The sequence below is a fragment of the Artibeus jamaicensis genome, unplaced genomic scaffold (genome assembly GCF_021234435.1).
Source record: "Artibeus jamaicensis isolate MK-2021 breed Jamaican fruit bat unplaced genomic scaffold, CSHL_Jam_final contig_387, whole genome shotgun sequence".
Lineage (NCBI taxonomy): Eukaryota > Metazoa > Chordata > Mammalia > Chiroptera > Phyllostomidae > Artibeus > Artibeus jamaicensis.
In genome coordinates, this window is record NW_026521812.1 from 30,616,939 (window position 1) to 30,635,122 (window position 18,184).

The 18,184-nt window shown below is 36.6% G+C and overlaps 1 protein-coding gene across 4 annotated transcripts in view; it reads left to right on the forward strand.

Moving 5' to 3' along the window:
* Positions 1-1,580: 1,580 nt before the first annotated feature.
* The window catches only part of FBXL4 (F-box and leucine rich repeat protein 4), a 68,715-nt gene continuing 52,111 nt past the window's right edge, over positions 1,581-18,184 (forward strand). For 2 of the 4 annotated variants that reach the window (XM_037145483.2, XM_037145484.2), the window contains exons 1-3: positions 1,581-1,718; positions 14,628-14,805; positions 15,372-15,955. In XM_037145483.2, the coding sequence (XP_037001378.2) occupies positions 15,444-15,955 (512 nt within the window). In that variant the 5' untranslated portion in view covers positions 1,581-1,718; positions 14,628-14,805; positions 15,372-15,443. Of the gene's footprint in view, positions 1,719-2,019; positions 2,085-14,627; positions 14,806-15,371; positions 15,956-18,184 lie in introns of those variants that run through there. The other 2 variants (XM_053664837.1, XM_053664836.1) reach the window with 2 other exon arrangements.

Here is an 18,184-nt window from a genome sequence, read left to right on the forward strand (position 1 = left end):
CAATGATTGTCTTTGGGGAGGAGTAAAGGGTAGACATTTGGGAGAGCACTCGGGGAGCTACTGAGTGCTGGTAGTTATCTATTTTTTTATCTGAGTGGTGAATACATAAAACTGTACACTCAGATTGTCTTTAATTTTCTAAATATATTTTATACTTCAATAAAAAGTTTATTTGGAATTATTTTATAAATGAAAAACTGCTTTAGACTGGGTCTGAGTGCCCTGAAGGCATCAACTCAAGTCTCACCAGCAACCATAAAAGAGTCAGGTTTATTTACTTATTAATACCTTCATTTATTATTTGTAATACATTTTGATTGTAGAATAGACTGAGATTTACAGAAAAGATGCAATGAGGATACAAAGGGTTAATGTATACTACTCATCCATTTCATTATAATAGCACATTTGTTACAACTAAGAAACTAACATTGGTACATACATTACTATTCTCTAAATTCCGCTCTTCATTTCAATTTCACTAGTTTTCCCACTAATGTCCTTTTCATGTTCAGGATCCCATTCAAAATACCATATTACATTTTCTGGTCCTGTCTCCTTAGTCTCCCTCTGGTCTCACAATTTTTTCAATTATTCCTTTTTTTCCCCTATTAACTTGAGAGTTTGTTCAGGCATTTCGTAGGATATCTGGGTATTCTGATGTTATCTCAAAGTTAAACTGAATTCATGGGTTTTAAGAAACAGTCTCACAGGGATAAAGTGCCCATCTCATCACAGCATATTAGGGTGTATGCTACCAATTTGGTTTATCACTAACGGTGGTAACTTTCATCTGGTCAACGTAGCGTTTACTAGGTTTCTCTACAATAAAGCTACTTTCCACTCCATATTCTTTGGAAGCAAGTCACTAACTGCTGCCCACGCTTAAAGAAGGTTGAGGATGAAGCTTCAATTCCCTTTTAAAATGTCCCATTTTGTATATATCAGCTCAGTTCATAGTATAAATATCATTATTTTGCCCTCTTAGGAGCAGATAGCAAGTATGTGTAGTTCAACATATCGTCATTATCAAATGCTTTTCCACCTTAATGGAAACCTCGTAATAAGATAAATACGCAAACTTTTTAAAAAAGGTGATATTATATATACTAAAAAAACAAACAAACAAACAAAAAACACCGACTGTGTAAGGGAGACCGTGAAAGCATCTTCATCAGGGATATTGTTAACGGGCTTCCGAATGGTGGGAGGGAGGTGAACCTACAGGAAAGATTTGTATCTGGGGCAGAAGAGGTTTGGTAACTCGGAGAATTATGCCTTTAGAAGACTTAACTTTGTTGCACTTCTCTGAAGATTCTACCAACCGCCAAGATCTACGCATTACCTAATTCCCCAACTCTGGAGAGAACGATCCCTAGCACAGCTTCACCACAGCTAGCAGGCTGGCGCCTGAGAAAAGTTTTTCCGCGGAGGACTCGCAAACGCAGTCCGCCGGAAGTAACTGAGCAATTTAAAGGGTTCGTTAGGGGACTGGGAACCTTACACCTGGGAGAGGGCAGTCCCGAGGCCTCGCGGGAAGTTCGGCTCCCGGAGCAGTGCCCCGCCTACCTCTGGTCCCGCCCTCCTCGCCGCCACCGCGTCTTCCTTCCGGGTCGCGCAGCAGCGCGGGAGTTCGGGGGTTTTCACAGAGCCTTGGTGTCCCCGCGCCGCCCAGTCGCTGGTGAAGCCCAAAGCTCGCGTTCTCCCGGACCCTCAGGGTACGGCCCTTTCTGTTGTTGTTTCTCCTTCATCTGGTCCCCGTCTTCCTCTTTCGGTGCTGGGGCTGGGCCGAGCCGGGCCTCGGCGGAGCGCCGAACTTGAGGGGCCTGGGCGCGCTGCTGAGACGGTGCTCGTCTCCCCTCCCCCGCCGCCCACGTTGGGTTTTTTGGGGCCCCTCAAAACAGCTTCGGCCCACGGGCGCTTTTCTGCACACTAGTTTGCCTGCAGGGCGTGAGGCGTTTCCTGGGCTTGCGAGCGGCGTAGGGTGTTTACACCACGGCGTCTGCGGGTTCTGGTGACTACGCAGCCCCTCTGTGGCTCTGAAGCCCCTCTTTGGCCACCGCACGTCTGTATTTGTTGTTCCTGTAAGTGCTTCCTTGATAGTTCTGTGGCATCCTATGATTTTTGCACAGGCAGGCCCATGTCTTCATTCAGGACCGCCACGAGATACTCTGCAGCAGCCTTCTTGCTAAGTGTAGGGGTTTCCTTAGAGTGCACTGTGGTGATGAACATCCACTCGGCCTCCTTGTCAACATGTTAACTAGGGGAGTAGTTTTGCTTTTCTTTGAAGATTTCCCAAGTACTCATTGCCATCGTTTCAGACTGCAAGCACTAATTGAAATACACGAATAACTAGAAAGTCGAGACCATACAAACCTGTGGTCAGGTAGTTGCATAAGCTTTAAGCTCTGGAGGACTCCCAAACAGCAGGTACTGGATCTTGCTTGTTCTGGTCTGTTCAGGACACAAGCTGCCTTTCTTGACTTCTGGTGTGCATCCCTCGGTTTCTTAAATTAAGATTATAGGCACATTTTTCCCCCTTAAAGTTCACTTCATGCTTCTTTTGGCCGTATTACATATTATACTATTTGGTTGAGTAGGGGGAGATTTTCCTGATAACATCAAACTCTCTGAGACAGTGATTAAGTTCTTGGGGGAAAGGGTCAGTCCTTACATTTCCAGTGGCAAGGTGCATCACCCCATAGTAGGCACTGTAAATCGTTCGTTGAGTTGGACTCTTCTTTCCACATCTCTTTCTTCCATACCAAGTTTTAAAAGTTTTTAACTGCCGCGCCAAATATTGGCTTCTCTGAATCCTGTATTTTCCTGTTCCTTCTTACTGTTATGGACTTGAAAATCAGGTCAGCTCAACGTCAGATGGTTAATTTTTTACTAATGCCAGGATCGAGTAATGTGATTATAGCCCTCTGTGTAATGGCATCTTAAAATATTGCTAACTGCTTATCATTTATTTTGAAATGTGGTCATTTAACAAAAACTGCCCCTTCATTCTTCACTGTGTTAGTCTCATTGCCCATCCACTTTGATAATCCATTTTAACTTCATGGTTCTAACTCTGGTACCTTCTTAGACCATTTGTTACATGATGGATTGTGTATTCCCACCTCTGTTTTCTTCTAGTATTTTTCAGTGGTCTTATTCTTCGTATTTAAATCTTTAACCTACCTCCACAATATTTAGGGTAAGAAAGGAAGTAAGGCTTTACCCTTCCCCCCAAAACAAATTGTAACCAAAGACCCCATCATTATACGTTGAATTCAGCTTTTCCCAACTGATAACAAATACTATATTTAGCATAGACCCTAGTTCTTGTTTATCCTTGGCACTTAGGAACTTTTGTTCAGTGATCTCTGGCTTCCTTTGCTGACACCATACTGCTCTTATTATTCTGGGTATATAATGTGTTTTGATGTGTAGAGATTCTAACAATGCCTGGCATATTGTTAACATGACTAAATATTTTTGGAATGAACATATTTAGTCAGGTAAGTTTATTTCCTTTTTTAACTTGCCCTCCTCCTGAAGTTTCTTGACTATTGAAGTAATTTTTTAAGCTTGCTTTTCTCATGATCAGTTGAATCACTGTTGTTAAATCCTTCCTCTTGCTAACTTGCAGCTCTCCACATAGAGCAGCTCCTCGGAGTTGTACGTGGAAAAGAGCTCAATTCAAAATCGGCATGCCTTTTGATTTGCACTGTGTATTTTAAGTGTAGTGTTTCTCCCCTCATCATCTCTTGTGCAGGATTGTTTGGACTGGTTTCAGCTCTAGGGTATGAATGCCAATAGAGTGACCCTGGCACAGCCCCATGTCTGTATTTTACCATCCCCACTGACATCTTAAATACACTGAATTTTCAAGTGTCACTATAATAGATACTTAGAAACTTTGAGATCATAAAATAAATGTATACATTTTTTTAAAAATTAAACAATACATACAGAAATAGCCAAAGGAGAAAGTAAATATATTGTGTGCCTGCTTGCCCAGTGACCCAGTAAGCGTTTAATCATTTGTTTTCTCTCCTTTCACACATTAGAAATAAATGTTGTAAGTCTACAGTCATTTCAAGATGGCTGTGTACTATATATAGTTAACTATAACTTCCAGTTAGTAATAATTGATGACAAGCTGTGTCACTGCGTACAACAATATCCTTTTAAATGCTTTTTGGTATTTCATTGTAGGAATAACCCCAAAATTTTAATATATAACCAATCCCCTATTGATATTTAGCCAATTCCAAATTTATTTCTATTACAAACAAAACTACAGGGATCATTTTTCTGTATATACATATTTTCATGTTTGTTTATTTCTTTAGTGTAAATGTTTAAACATGAAATTGCTGGTCAAAGGATAGCTATGTTTTAAATTTCCATAGATTGTTCCATATTGCTCTTGAAAAGCTTGTTGTAAGAGCAAATTTATGACAATGCTTCTGTTGCCACATCATTACTAGGAATTGTCAAGTCTGAGATTTACCTTACTTGCAAGCTAACAGTCTCATGGAAGCTGGCAGAAGACATGAGACTTCTGGGTCAGAGCCAAATCACAGCAGTAAAAGTAGTCAGAGGATGATCATTTTCTTGTGCTGCTTCCTTGAACCCTAATTTACAGTGGGTGATGTGATAAGGGCCAGATGATTCTAGGACACGAAGTAGACTGCATTACAGGAGAGGAACCCTGAGTTTAGGGAACCTGAATCTTTCAAATAGGCTGCAAGTAAACCTGCCTAACCTTTGTCCTAGATAGAGACATGTACATTACGCTGGATAGTAAACAAACCTGCCCTCTCCCGAAGAGGGAGACCTTTTTTTTATCAAGGGTGTTCGCTATAAAAACACTCTTGGAAAGATAATTTGGAACAAAAGCTTTGCATATAGGACAGGCAGAAATGTGAGAGACCTGTGTAGGATTGTCTCAAAACCATTACCACTAAGATGGTACAGTCATCTTTTACATTTTTATAATTTTATGGATGAAAAATATGATTTTATTACTGATTTAATTGTGCATTTCTTTGCTTATTGACAGAGTTGAATATTTGTAAGTGTTTATAGCCAATTGTATTCTTTTTTTACTGTTTATATCTTTTGCTTAGCTTTCTGTTGAAGTGTTACGCCTTTATTGATTGGTAATAGCTTTTTACATATAGTGGCTATAAATGACTTGATGTATCGTTTACTAGTATTTTTATAGTTTATGTATTTAAATCTGTTTCTGGAAGCTTTTGCTGTATGGAAATCTAATATGTTTGTTGTCAGTTCTGCTATTCTCTTCCTTTATGGCCTTTGCATTTCAACCCCAAAGTTATTAAAATATTTTTTGTACATTCTCTTATTGGATAGTCTGTATTATATAGAGATTTAAGAAAAGTGGTTACTATGATAATATTCTAAATTTATTTTCTAAGTGTCTGAACATTGTCCTAAAACATTTTTGATGAACTATCCTTTCCCTACTGTTTTGATTTGACACATTTATTATAGCATACTATATCCTATACTATATTTATTGTTTTCTCAAAACTCACAAATCAGTAAGCAAAATATATTTGTCTCCTACAGTGACCATTAATTTGTTTGAATTCATTCTCATAGATTACTGTATGTAGTTGTTTGTTCTTAATGGATTTTATTTAGCCTTTAAAAATACATCTTTTTTTTGCCCTGTTTAATGACTTTTGCCTTGGAGTGTACATTGTCTAATATTACTATTTCTATCTCTGTCAATTTTGTGTATACCAGTAGATCTTTATTGCCCATATGTTGATTTTCAGTCTTTTTACATCATTTGGCTTTACTTACCCCTATTATACATCAGACTTCACATGACTGGACTTCCTTTCTCTTTTCAGTCTTCACTCCTCCCAATTTGAAAGTTTGTCTTAAATTTTTTGCATTGTAAAAAATCTCTGTTTTTAAAAACATAATTGTAGATTCACATGCAGTTAATTATAAGAATTGATACAGGGCGATCCTGTGTATACTTCATCCAGTTTCCTCCTATGGTAGCATTTCACATAACTGTAGCATGTTATGTATAGGAAATGGACATTGATGCAATCTACAGATCATACTTAGATTTCATCTGAGTTTTATATGCACGTGTGTGTTTAGTTCTCTGCAGTTTTCTATAGATTTTGTGACCACCACCATAGCCAAAATACAGAACTGTTCTATACAAGGATCTTTTGTGGGAAAGAATTTATCTTTTAACAGAAAAATTTAACTTACTTATTTTATTATTTTTCTCCCCTGAAAGTTTGCAAATTCTAGAACCTTGTGTCATTGATTTTCTGTTACCCTCTCACTTCCATTAAAAAGGTGAAACCTTTCCCCTCCATCCCAGTTTTGGTTCTGTGTTGTACCACTGTTTACCCATTTGCCTGTTGAAGTACATCTTGGATGTTCTTAGGTTGGAATGATTATTGATAAATATGCTATAAACATTTGTGTACAGATTTTTGGTGGAATGTAGGTTTTCAATGCACTTGGGTAAATATCGAGGAGTGGCTTTATCATTTTGCATTTCCACTGGAAGTGCTTATAGCATATAATTTGATATCATCTTAAAATTTTATTAACTGTAATTAAGTGTTCTCAGATGTCAGATATTAAATACTACCTGTTCCAGGGCTTTCCTTTTTGAAACTATGCTTGATATTACCTACTCAAGTAAAATGTTTGCTAGGACATACAAAAATACCATAAAAGAAAAAGGTAAATTGATGTTATAAAAATGGAAAACTTTTCTCTTTAAAAGATCCCATCAAATAGATGAAAAGGCAAGCATAGACTGGAAGTAAATAGTCGCAAACCATATATCTGATAAAGATCATATTTAAAATGTGTAAAGAACTCTTACAAGTCAATAATAACTGATTTTAAAAATAGGTAAAGTAGACATTTCACTAAAGAAGGTACAAATGGTAAATAAGGTGATGAAAAGATGTTCCATATCATTACTAGTTAATTGATAACCGCAAATTAAAACCAGAAGATATCAACACCCACCCTCTGGAATGGCTGATGCCGGACAGTATTAATGATTGGTGAGGTTGTGGAGCAACTAGAAGGAGCTCTCATATATTGCTGGTAGAAATATGAAATGCTACAGCCATTTTGGAAACATTTTGGCACTAATAACAACCAAAATGTCTGTTAACAGGTGAATGGGTATGTCCATATAATGGATATGATTCAGCAATAAAAAAGAACAAATAGCTGATACAGCAGAGATAAATCTCAAATATATACAGAACAAAATAAACTACACACAAAAGAATACATATTTCACTAATATCTAACTCTAAAATAAAGGACAATCTGATTTATAGTGATAGGAAGGTCAGTTTTTCCTAGGTGCAGAAAGTGGATGGGGGACTGGGAGGGGACACCAGGGGAGCTTTTGGGCTGATGGAAATATTCTGTATCTTGGTTCTGGTAGTGGTTACATTGGTATATGCCTTTGTCAAAAGTCATTGAACCGTACACTTAAAATGGAGTACATATTTTGGAATATAAAGTGGACCCCAAAGTTAATTTAATAACATTATATGCTATTTTCGTTACCCATATTTTCAGACCATAAGACGCACCTAAGTTTTAGAAGAGGAAAATAGGAAAAAAATTACTGAAGCAAAAAATATGGTAAAATATAAAATAACATAATATAAATGTAAACAGAACTCAGCAGCAGCATTAACCATTATTCCTCCCAAATTTGCGGGGGGGAGGGTACGTCTTATAGTCCAAAACATAGTACTCTTAGTTTGAATGGCTAGCAATGACATACCTATGATCTTGTGTTTGGACTTTTCTGAGGAAAGCTAACTAAATTCAGTATATTTTTATTATGTAAAGTGCTTTTTATTTTAGTGCATAAAAACATATAGCTAGTATTAGGCTAAAGTAAATTCATATTTTACTTTATTATTTTAATAGTTAGAGGGAGATATTTTTCTCTTATCAGTGAGTCTATTAAAATTCTCTTCAACCAAGTATCCCTAATCTTTAATATTCCAGGTTTTAGTTAAATGTAAGTTGTGTATCTGCTGAATATTTAGGGTTATGCTAATTGTATAGTTCTTCCCATTCAGATGGTTTTTTGTACCCATCATTTAACAGTGAAGAAAAGGGTAAATATATAGATAACATAGCATAATGACATTTGTATCAAAGGTATATTTTTAAAAATATATATATTTTATTGATTATGCTATTGCAGTTGTCCCATCCCCCCCCTTCATTCTCCTCCACCCTGTACACCCTCTCCCATCCACATTCCCCCCTTTAGTTCATGGCCATGTATCAAAGGTATTTTTTATTATCATAACTATGTAATTAGAAACATGCCCTTCCTTGTCACTTTGTGATATAGTACCTTGGGCAGGAAGAGGGTTTCCAGATCCATTATATCAGAAAATCACAATTCACTTATCCTACAGCTCTGCTTTGTTTAAAAAAAATGGACTCAATTCTTTTTTTCGTGCTACTAAGATTGTTAACATCCCTGCCAGCTCTGAAAATGCCCCTGCAGTATTTCATAAATTTAGATATGCTTGTTAAAGAAAGTCTAGGAAAGAAAGAGTAGAGAGAAACATTCTGCAGAACTAACCATTATTAATTTCTAGTTTAAATTAATTCTAAATCTTATCTCTTGTTTCTGACAAGTCCATTCCTAGTTTGACTTTTTAGCACTTCTTGATAAGTCCTTGCCATTTGTTCATTAACTCATCAGAAGGCTTGAAGTGCCCACTGGGTTTCAACACTTTTTGTATATTTCTGGGAGAGAGAGAGGTATTGTTTGCCTCTTTGGTTTTCAGGCTTTTTCCTCAGCCTTTACAGTTTTTCCCCCACTGCCTTCTCCTTCTGCTTTACTTACCTGGATTTCCAGGAAGCTTTAAAGCTGGATTGGAGGCTGCATTGTCCATGTTTATCCTTGTTTCATCCTCCTGGTTCAGTTAAGAACTTGACCTATTTATTCTATACTGGGGACTTGTTGATTAAAAACTATAATCATAATAAAATGTTTTAACTGGAAGAGAATTTTTTTAAGGAAGAGAGGCACATAAAGTCATAATATTCCATTCCAGAAGTCTCCTTCCTGACATTGTTATTTTTTTTTTTTCAGTATAGTACAGCAATTTTCAACTGGCGTGCAGCAAGAATTTTAAGACATGCAGTGCCTTACTGTTTAGTGGGGGATACTGACCTCTTTTCCCTTAGATTGTTAAATAAAAAAAATGGCAATAGCCAATACAACAGTATTTGCCCTGTGTGAGTAAATCAAAATTATATCTTTTTGTCAGATTGGCAGAATATATTTTGGTGTGCTACAGAATTTTAGTTTATGTGTGCCCTGAGATGAAAAGGGTTGAAAGTCACTGATACAGTACATTGGAATGTAAATAATTATGATAAAGGAAAAAGATGCTTTTACTGAGAACAGTATCAACCAGTCTTTTTTTACCCTTGCTCTTATATTATTGCCTTTCTTGTGCTGTTTCTTTTCTGTTGTTAAATTTTTTTCATCCATAGTTTTTCTAGTTCCCCATAATCACCCTATGGTCTTAACACAGTTTTGGAGTGTTAAAAAATTATTGAATTTGAGAAATAGTTTTCTTTTAACTGTCTAGTCATCTCTTTTATGAATCTTTAATTCAATCAGAGTTTCTTTGTGGCCAAAGTCAAGTCTTTTACATATTCAGGGGCTGCTTTTATACTAAGAGAAGTTACTTTTTTTACATTTCTCTTTGAACAGTAAAATTTCAATATGTATATGCTCCCTTATTGGATGGTTTCAAAGAAGTTCATGCATTTGATTCTCACCTATTGTGTTTCGTTTTTTATTCATTTTTCCCTCTTTTCCTCTATATCAAGATATGGAACTTTTTTTGCTTCATTTTTTTGTTCCAGCTACCTGTGTCTTATCTTAAAGAGTCACTGGTTTCATTTCTGTGCTTATTTTAATTATCTTCTACGATGTACTCTGACAATTTTCAAAAAAACAGAACAAATGTTTATTGAGCATATATTGGCATGTACTAGGCTCTAAGGGTATAGTTATATTATAATTAAGACACATTCACTAAACTTGGGGAACTCAATGTCTACTAAGGTAGAAAGTTATCTCAACATGTAGGAAGTGATGCAACATGTAAGAACAAAGAAGTAGGTGGTAGGTATGGTCTAAACCTGACCTTAAAGGATAGGTGAGAGGATGCCACACTGAGGAATGCAGGGCATTTCAGAGGAACCCAACCCTGGTGGAAAAGCACAGGTGCAGTTGTGGTGGGTATACAGCAAGTGTGGTGGGAGAAGATTTGTGCCACTATTGGTGGAATGTTCTATGGTATCATCTCATCAGAAAGACAGCCTTCCTGTAATGGTGCCTCTATACATTTGAGAATGAGGAAGACGACTCAGGAGGAGACTGAGAAGCAGTTGAGAGGTAGGAGGAGCTATAATAGCATGTCGTACCATAGAAACCTTGAGGGGGCAGGCCTGGAAAGAGGGAAGGGTTGCTTATGAGCATCAGCTCTGCACCAAATTCAGCTATAATTTCACTCTCCTTGATTGATCATTTCCTCCATTCTCTTATGTCTTGATTTCTGGAGTCAACCAGCAAAGTTCTTTCCTCAAAATAGTGTCTCTTGATCAGTTTCCGCAGAATACAGAAATAACATACAAGGTTTGGCTTTTTTGCTTAATTTGGTGCCACATTAAGCACTCTAATACCACCTTTTGGTACTGTGCTGCAAAGCTGCAGAACGCTGTTTTTTTCTCTTACTTCATTGACATTTTGCAAATAAGTACTATGTTATGACTGCCTTCAGTATATGACACTGCCTTACTGCCTGTCCTTTTCCGTTTCTTTTCACTTTAAGCCAAGAATTCTCTTTTGAGTTTTAAACTTGTTTTGCAGGTTCCTTCATCACACTATGAACCTAGCCTTTGTGTGGCCACACAATGAACTTGTGTGGCTCAAGTTCATTGCCATTGCCTCCTTTTGTTTATTTCATGAAAAGTCCTTTCCTTCCTTTTCCTCTGCTGAAGCAGAAGCCGTCTTCTCTGCAGCTCCTGTCATCCTGCTTCTCTCCGCCTCATCGACTCCCCATCTCACTTCAAATCTCAGTAGTAAACACATGTTCTCCCTTGTCTGTGCCTCTTAATTTCTCTTTTCCACTGTTACTGCTTTCTCTGTAATTGTATTATTTAACTTTGTTAAACATTCTATAATATGAAAGACATAGTTAAAAATAAAATTGCATTATAATAAAATCATGTCCTATAAAGCAAGTTGTTTCCCAAGGAGTCTGAAAGTCTCATGATACAAGTTAAAATGGCTATTGTTTTATTTCCTTGATTATGCTAGTATAAAAGTTCAATGCATTTTTATATGTTACAAGAATCTTTAAAGAAGTGTTTTTGAATGAACTGGAAAAGACAATGTCTCCCAAGAGGTATATTTTTATAATCACTCTTTTGGAAAAATTTAGCTTACCAGACTAATATTTATTTGCACCAGGTGGGAAAAATAATTTTGTTTTTGAATACCATTCTCCTTACCAGATAGAGTTATTGTATCATTTGCATTGGTTTATTGCTCATTAGGATATTCATCAGTTATCACAAATCACCTCCATGCCTTGGCAGAAGTCCAAACAGTACACGGGCGGTTGGGGCTTCTGCGTTGGTTGTTGCCGAGGCTGTGCCTCTACCCCCTTTCTCAGCTTCATTTCCCAGGGAGAGGAGATGTGCTATCCTTTCTTCTTCATGGATTTTTCCCACCCACAAAACACTTCTGTGTGTCATCCTTGTTGACTAGAAAGGACTTCAGAATCAGTGAAAGATGTTAATAACAATGGGTTTACACATTCTCTTTTTAAATTTCTATGCCTTGTCTATTTTTAAAAGAGATTTTTTATTTTACTAGATTTTTTGAAATGATGTTACTGTAAAAATAAATATATTTGCTTTTTCATATCTTTTTGTCATTTTAACTGTATCTCACAAAAATTAAAGATTATTATTTATAGTTGGAAAAAATCATCATTTACATTTCTCCTGTACAGTAAAGATATTTGAACATATAATATGTATGTTTTCAGTTTTTAACTCACTTTTATATATGTTGCCTTATTGCCAAATTTTATATAACTTTAACACAACCTAAAAATGATATTGCCCATATGACACTCTTGCTGCTTTTTGATATTATCCCATAATCTACATGGTAAAAGCTAGCTGGGAAACAGCTATAAAGTTCGTGGCTTATATGTCAAATAGAATTTGACTTTCACAATTTGTCTCAATATTTTTGCCAAGAGTATGAACATTCACATGAACGATGATACCTTATTTTGCAGATTTTTTTTTGGTTTTAAAAAACTTTTACTTTCTAATAATTGCAGTTTTATAAAGAAAGTGTAAGAAGCTTAGTTGAAGCAATTTATAGACTGGAGTGAGAGGTGATGTCCAAAGATTGTATAGTCCAATTCCTCCATCCACCTTGGCAGATGGTATTCTGTCCTTCTCTTGAAGCTTTATGGGAACTAAATATCTAGTCTTCCAAATTAGCTGATCAGTTGAGTGAAGTGGATATGTATACATTGTTGCTTATTTCCTGAATTTCATTTTTATAGTTAAGGTTTATTTCATTCTTATTCTTTTAAGAAAGCGAGAGACTAAGTAACTTCTTCGATAAATTATCCTTCCTAATTTACCTGTGGACCTATTTTGAAATAAAACGTATGTGGTGAAAGAGCCATATCATTTGAAATTTTGGTGTGAGAGATTTGTTCAGGTGTAAAAAAATTTTTTTTCTTGACAGATTTATACTCGTGGTAGATGAAATGCTTGTATAAGCAAGTACTTTTTCCCACATTTATAGTATGACCTATGTACTTCAGCAGTTGGTGTTATATGTCCTGAGGTGAATCTGACTTGTTGACTCATGGTACATCAGCACTAGGAACATGTGCTGTGGAAACACCTTAGTTATTTTAATAAATGATTTGTCACTCCCAAAGTCTTGCTCAGATTGTTCTATTATTTTTTGTTCTTAGGTTACAAGTTCTTCCATTTAGTGAGTCTGCCTACTGACTGGCCCTACTGATTATCTCTTATGGTCTGTCACTTTTTGTTGTGAGGCATCTTTTAAAAGGTTTCATCTCTGTCCTGTGTTGTGGAAGCATCCCTGCAAAGAGGTTTTCCATCTGTCCCCGATGGGTCCCTAATGATTTACAGGTTCAGGACTACTTCTTTCTAAATTTTTTGACTTGGGGGATGGAGTATGGATTCTAGAGCATGAAGGTGTATGAATTTGGGCTCACACTCAGTTGTTGCTCGGTACATGCCACAAAGGGTTCCAATTCTACTCTAGTGACTTTCCTCCATTGCCTGTGTTAATGTAAGCAATGTCTCCTTGGGCTTCCTGGCTGGCAAGCTCTTTTCATTTGCCTGGTTTCATGGATAAAGTGATCTTTCCTGAGTTTTGGCTTTATGAAGTTACTTCCAACTGTGATCTGTGGCTTGAAATAGCACTTCTGCATGGTGTTAGAAATTCTACTATTAGCACCTATAACTGCTTCCCTGAGTTGTATTAGCTTTAACTCCTGCTTTCTGCTCTTGGACTTCCTCTTTGTTTCTCTCAACTCTGGATATTTTTTTACTCGTTTCAAGCACAGCTGTTAATTTACTGTTTTATTTGTTACATTTTGTCAAGCATTTCAATGTATTTGGGTCTGGTTGAGATTGACTGAGAGACAGAGAATGCTGTTAGGTAATTTTAAATTATTTTAGACTTACATTTTTTTGTTTGCTTATCACATTTCTATGAACATTTTTGTGTTTACTATGTGCTCTGTACTTTGAGAAATGAAGGTCTTTGGCTAGATTCCCTTTTTAATCTCCCTTTGGCTGAGATTCCAAGAAACTCAGTCTGGTAGACCCTGGTGGAGCTCAGGTATATACCTGAAACAAAGGTGGTACCAGAGAATAAGCCTACTTATGTGTTTCATAAATTATAATGTTTTATAGTCTTAGTGCTAAAGATTCGAAAGGCTAGCACATTGCTCTACTAAAGAAAAGTTGGTATATTCTTCTTTTGCTTAGAAGTTAAGCTCAAGACTTTATAGGTACAAAAATAAGTGTGTTTGATTTCCCCATTTGTGTAGACAAGAGGTTAACTACCCCACGTGGACAGGGGTGAGACCTGGGTTGTAAACTGGTAGAGCTGGCCGGGAACAGTGGCAGCCACCCAGAGAACTCAGGCCCTAACTGGGTTCTCTTGATTGTTAAAAGTTGCAAACTAGTCCAATTTTAAAAAACACTGTTTGATGCCAATAAAATATCTATTGGCGTAGTTTGACTGTAAACTCTGTATTTGTAACCTCTATATAGAAAGGGTTTGATATAATGTTTTTATATATTTTTTCATAAAATTAACAAAATATATTAATTATTCATAATAGTCCACAAATTCAGAAAGTGTAGCCTGTTCATTTGGAAAGTTATTTGTTTATCTGTGATGAACCTTTTGGGATAGTTGACTTCCTAAGTTGGAAATTAAAGTATTTCCTAAAATTCTTGTCTCACAGGTAAAAGAATGTCACATATCAATATTTGTACCTGAAATCTGCATGCAATTTTCAGGACACATGGATGAGTGCCAACTTTGTGTATCCTGTGACCTTTCTATCTGGGGGTGAGTGATTTCTCAGAGTAGCTGGCAGCACCCCAGACACCAGCCAGCGTGGACCGCCCTGACAAATAATGGTAAGAGGTATAAATTAAACACTCTGGTGATCTGTGATGTGTAAGGCCGTTAATTTAGTTGGTCTCAATTAACTGTCAGCTCCAGAAAACTATATTCCCATAATGTGAAATCTGTACTTAGCATGTTTGGACATAATGAATAATTAACAATAGGGAATCATTAGTTAAAAAGTAAAGTTATAAAATGCCTAAAAGTCTTAGATTAACAGCAGTATTTTAGTGGTTCACCATGTATTTTAAATAATTTTAATTTTAAAAGTTCAAGGACTTACTGTTTTTTAAAGGATAGTTATAATTTTGTGTAAAATAGGTTTTTGCGGGGGTCATCTTCCATTGCTTTATACTAGTTTTGCTTTTGATAGCAGCATAAAATTGTTTAATTTTCAGTATTTTAGATTTCTTAAATATGTATTATAGAGATTATACCAAAGATTCACATTTACAGTGTTTTTTGTTTCATTCTGAGAAATTACATTGGGCAAAAAGCCCATTTATTACCTTAAATTTTCATGCATTTTTCTGCTTATTTAAGTTGTTTTACTTTATCGAGTCATTCAATTTTTTAGAACATCCTTCAAAGAGTTCATGCATCTTACGGAGGACACCTGACCTTTTGAAGCTTCATAATTCACATCTAGATGTCACCAGTGTTCCCTATGTTAACAGTTCTGACCATGTTTTATTATCTATGCCTTCGGCGCCGAGCCAGGACAGCTACAAGAGGAGAAGTGATGAACAGCCATAGAACTATAGAATCAAACAGCCGGACTTCCCCTCTGAACGCAGAGGTGGTGCAGTATGCCAAAGAAGTAGTGGATTTTAGTTCCCATTATGGAAGTGAGAATAGTATGTCCTATACCATGTGGAATCTGGCAGGTGTACCTAATGTATTCCCAAGTTCTGGTGACTTCACTCAAACAGCTGTGTTTCGAACTTACGGAACATGGTGGGATCAGTGTCCTAGTGCTTCCTTGCCATTCAAGAGGACACCGCCTAATTTTCAGAGCCAAGACTATGTAGAACTTACTTTTGAACAGCAGGTGTATCCTACAGCTGTTCATGTTCTGGAAACCTATCATCCTGGAGCAGTTACTAGAATTCTAGCTTGTTCTGCAAATCCCTATGCCCCAAGTCCACTAGCTGAAGTAAGGTAAGACTCATTTGTTAATGATCATGTAATATGCCTGAAAGGTTTTGGTTGTTTTAATATTCAGGGCTTTTTAAAAAAATTAGAAGTGTTCTCTTAAATTATACAAATTCAATTTTAAAAATTTTTCTTAGTTTTTTTGATAGGGAAAAAAGATCACACGTACAAAGATTTAATACATTCTCTATACCTATAGTGGCTGGCACTGTAATATTCATAGATTGTGAAATTTGTGTGTCCCGTTATTTACTGTATTTATTTGTTTAAGATTTATTTATTTATTTATTTATTTATTTATCTTTAGAGGAGAAGGAGAGAGGAAGAGAAACATCAATGTATGGTTGCCTCTAGTGCATCCCTTGCTGGGAACTGGCCTGCAGGGGACTGGCCTGCAACCCAGGCATGTGCCCTGACTGGGAATCAAACTGTGATCTTCTGGTTCACAGGCCTGTGCTCAGTCCACTGAGCTACACCAGCTAGGGCTTATTTTTTTAATATTTTATTTATTTATCTTTAGAGGGGAAGGGAAGGAGAGAGGGAGAGAAATATCAGTGTATGGTAGCCTCTCGTGTGTCCCCCCGCTAGGAACTAGCCTGCAACCCAGGCATGTCCTCTGACTGGGAATCGAACCTTGATCCTTTGCTTCGCAGGCTGGTGCTCAATCCACTGAGCTACACCAGCGAGAGCTCCATTATTTACTATAAACAAACAAATGATTTGAACTAATTGGGACATGGGGAAATCTGAGAAATTAGGAGGAAATATGACTTCTAACACTTTCAAACAGGCTTTTATTGCTTTTAAATACTTTTAGGAGGTCCTTAGAGGATTAGCTTTAATATTAGGTGAATGTTTTTATAAGAGGCATATTCATTTAAAAGTAAATATGCTTTAAGTAATTCATGCATTCTCCCTAAAACCTCATTAATTTGCTTGGCAGTGCCTCTCTCTCTCACTGTCACTCTCGTTTTTTGTAGTTCAGCCTGCTGATTTGTTAAAAATACAGTTAACAAACTGTATTTTTGTTTGGCCCTCGCTGATGTGGCTCAGTAGATTGAGCGCCAGCCTGCAAACCAAAGAGTTGCTGGTTCGATTCCCAGTCAGGGCACATACCTGCGTTGTGGGCCAGGTCCCCAGTGGGGGGCATGTGAGAGGCAACCACACATTGATGTTTCTCTCCCTCTCTTCCCCCCTTCCCCTCTGTCTAAAAATAAATAAATAAATCTTTAAAAATATATAGACATTTGACTATTATATTAATGTTTCAGTAAACTAAAAAGTATGTGGTATAGTTTTGCATGTATCCTGTTCCCCATTTGCCTGGGACCCACCTCTCCCTCCCCCCCAACAAAACAACCCACTTTTTCTCCACTTCTTTTGTATTTTTCTAGCATTTATACAAATACAAGCAAATAAAAGCATTTATGAAAATAAAATATATTTATTTTTATTTTCCCCCTACTGGAGGAATCTAGCCTGCAACCCAGGCATGTGCCCTGACTGGGAATTGAACCAGTGACCCTTTGGTTCACAGGCCAGCACTCATTCGACTGAGCCACACCAGCCAGGGCTCTTATTTTCTTCATACACAAATATAAGTACAATATTCATATTGTTCTGTACTTTATTTGTTTCATTGAATAGTATGTATTGGATCTTTTCATTAAGTGCAAAGAGCGCTTACTCATTCTTTTCTACATTTGCAAGTAATGCACAATGTATATGTACTCCAAGTTATTAACCATGCCCTTATTGATGAGTACTTAGTTGTTTCCATACTTTTGCTGTTATAAACATTAAAACAGTAGCCTTGTTATGAGTCACTTCACATGTGCGCACATGTGCAGTAAATTCTCAGGATTTCTGGGCCACGGGTCTGTGCATTGGTAATTTTAATGTAGTATCAACTCTCCCTCCAGAGAGGCTCTACCCATGTATATTTCTAACAGCAGTTAATGTGCACACATGCTTTGCCAAAGCTCCACCTATAGAATGTGTTAATAGATTTTAATACTTTTGTCAATTTGGTAAATATTATGTTGTGTTAATTTTAAGGTAAATTTTATTTCTGAGGTTGAATATCTTTACATGTTTAAGAGCCATTAATTTTCCCTTCTTCAGATCATATTATTTGATGATTTTCTATTATTTATTGGCATTATCACTTTTTAGATATTTATAGCACTATTAATCTGTTCATTAAATATTTGTGTGTCTGCCATGTGCTAAGCA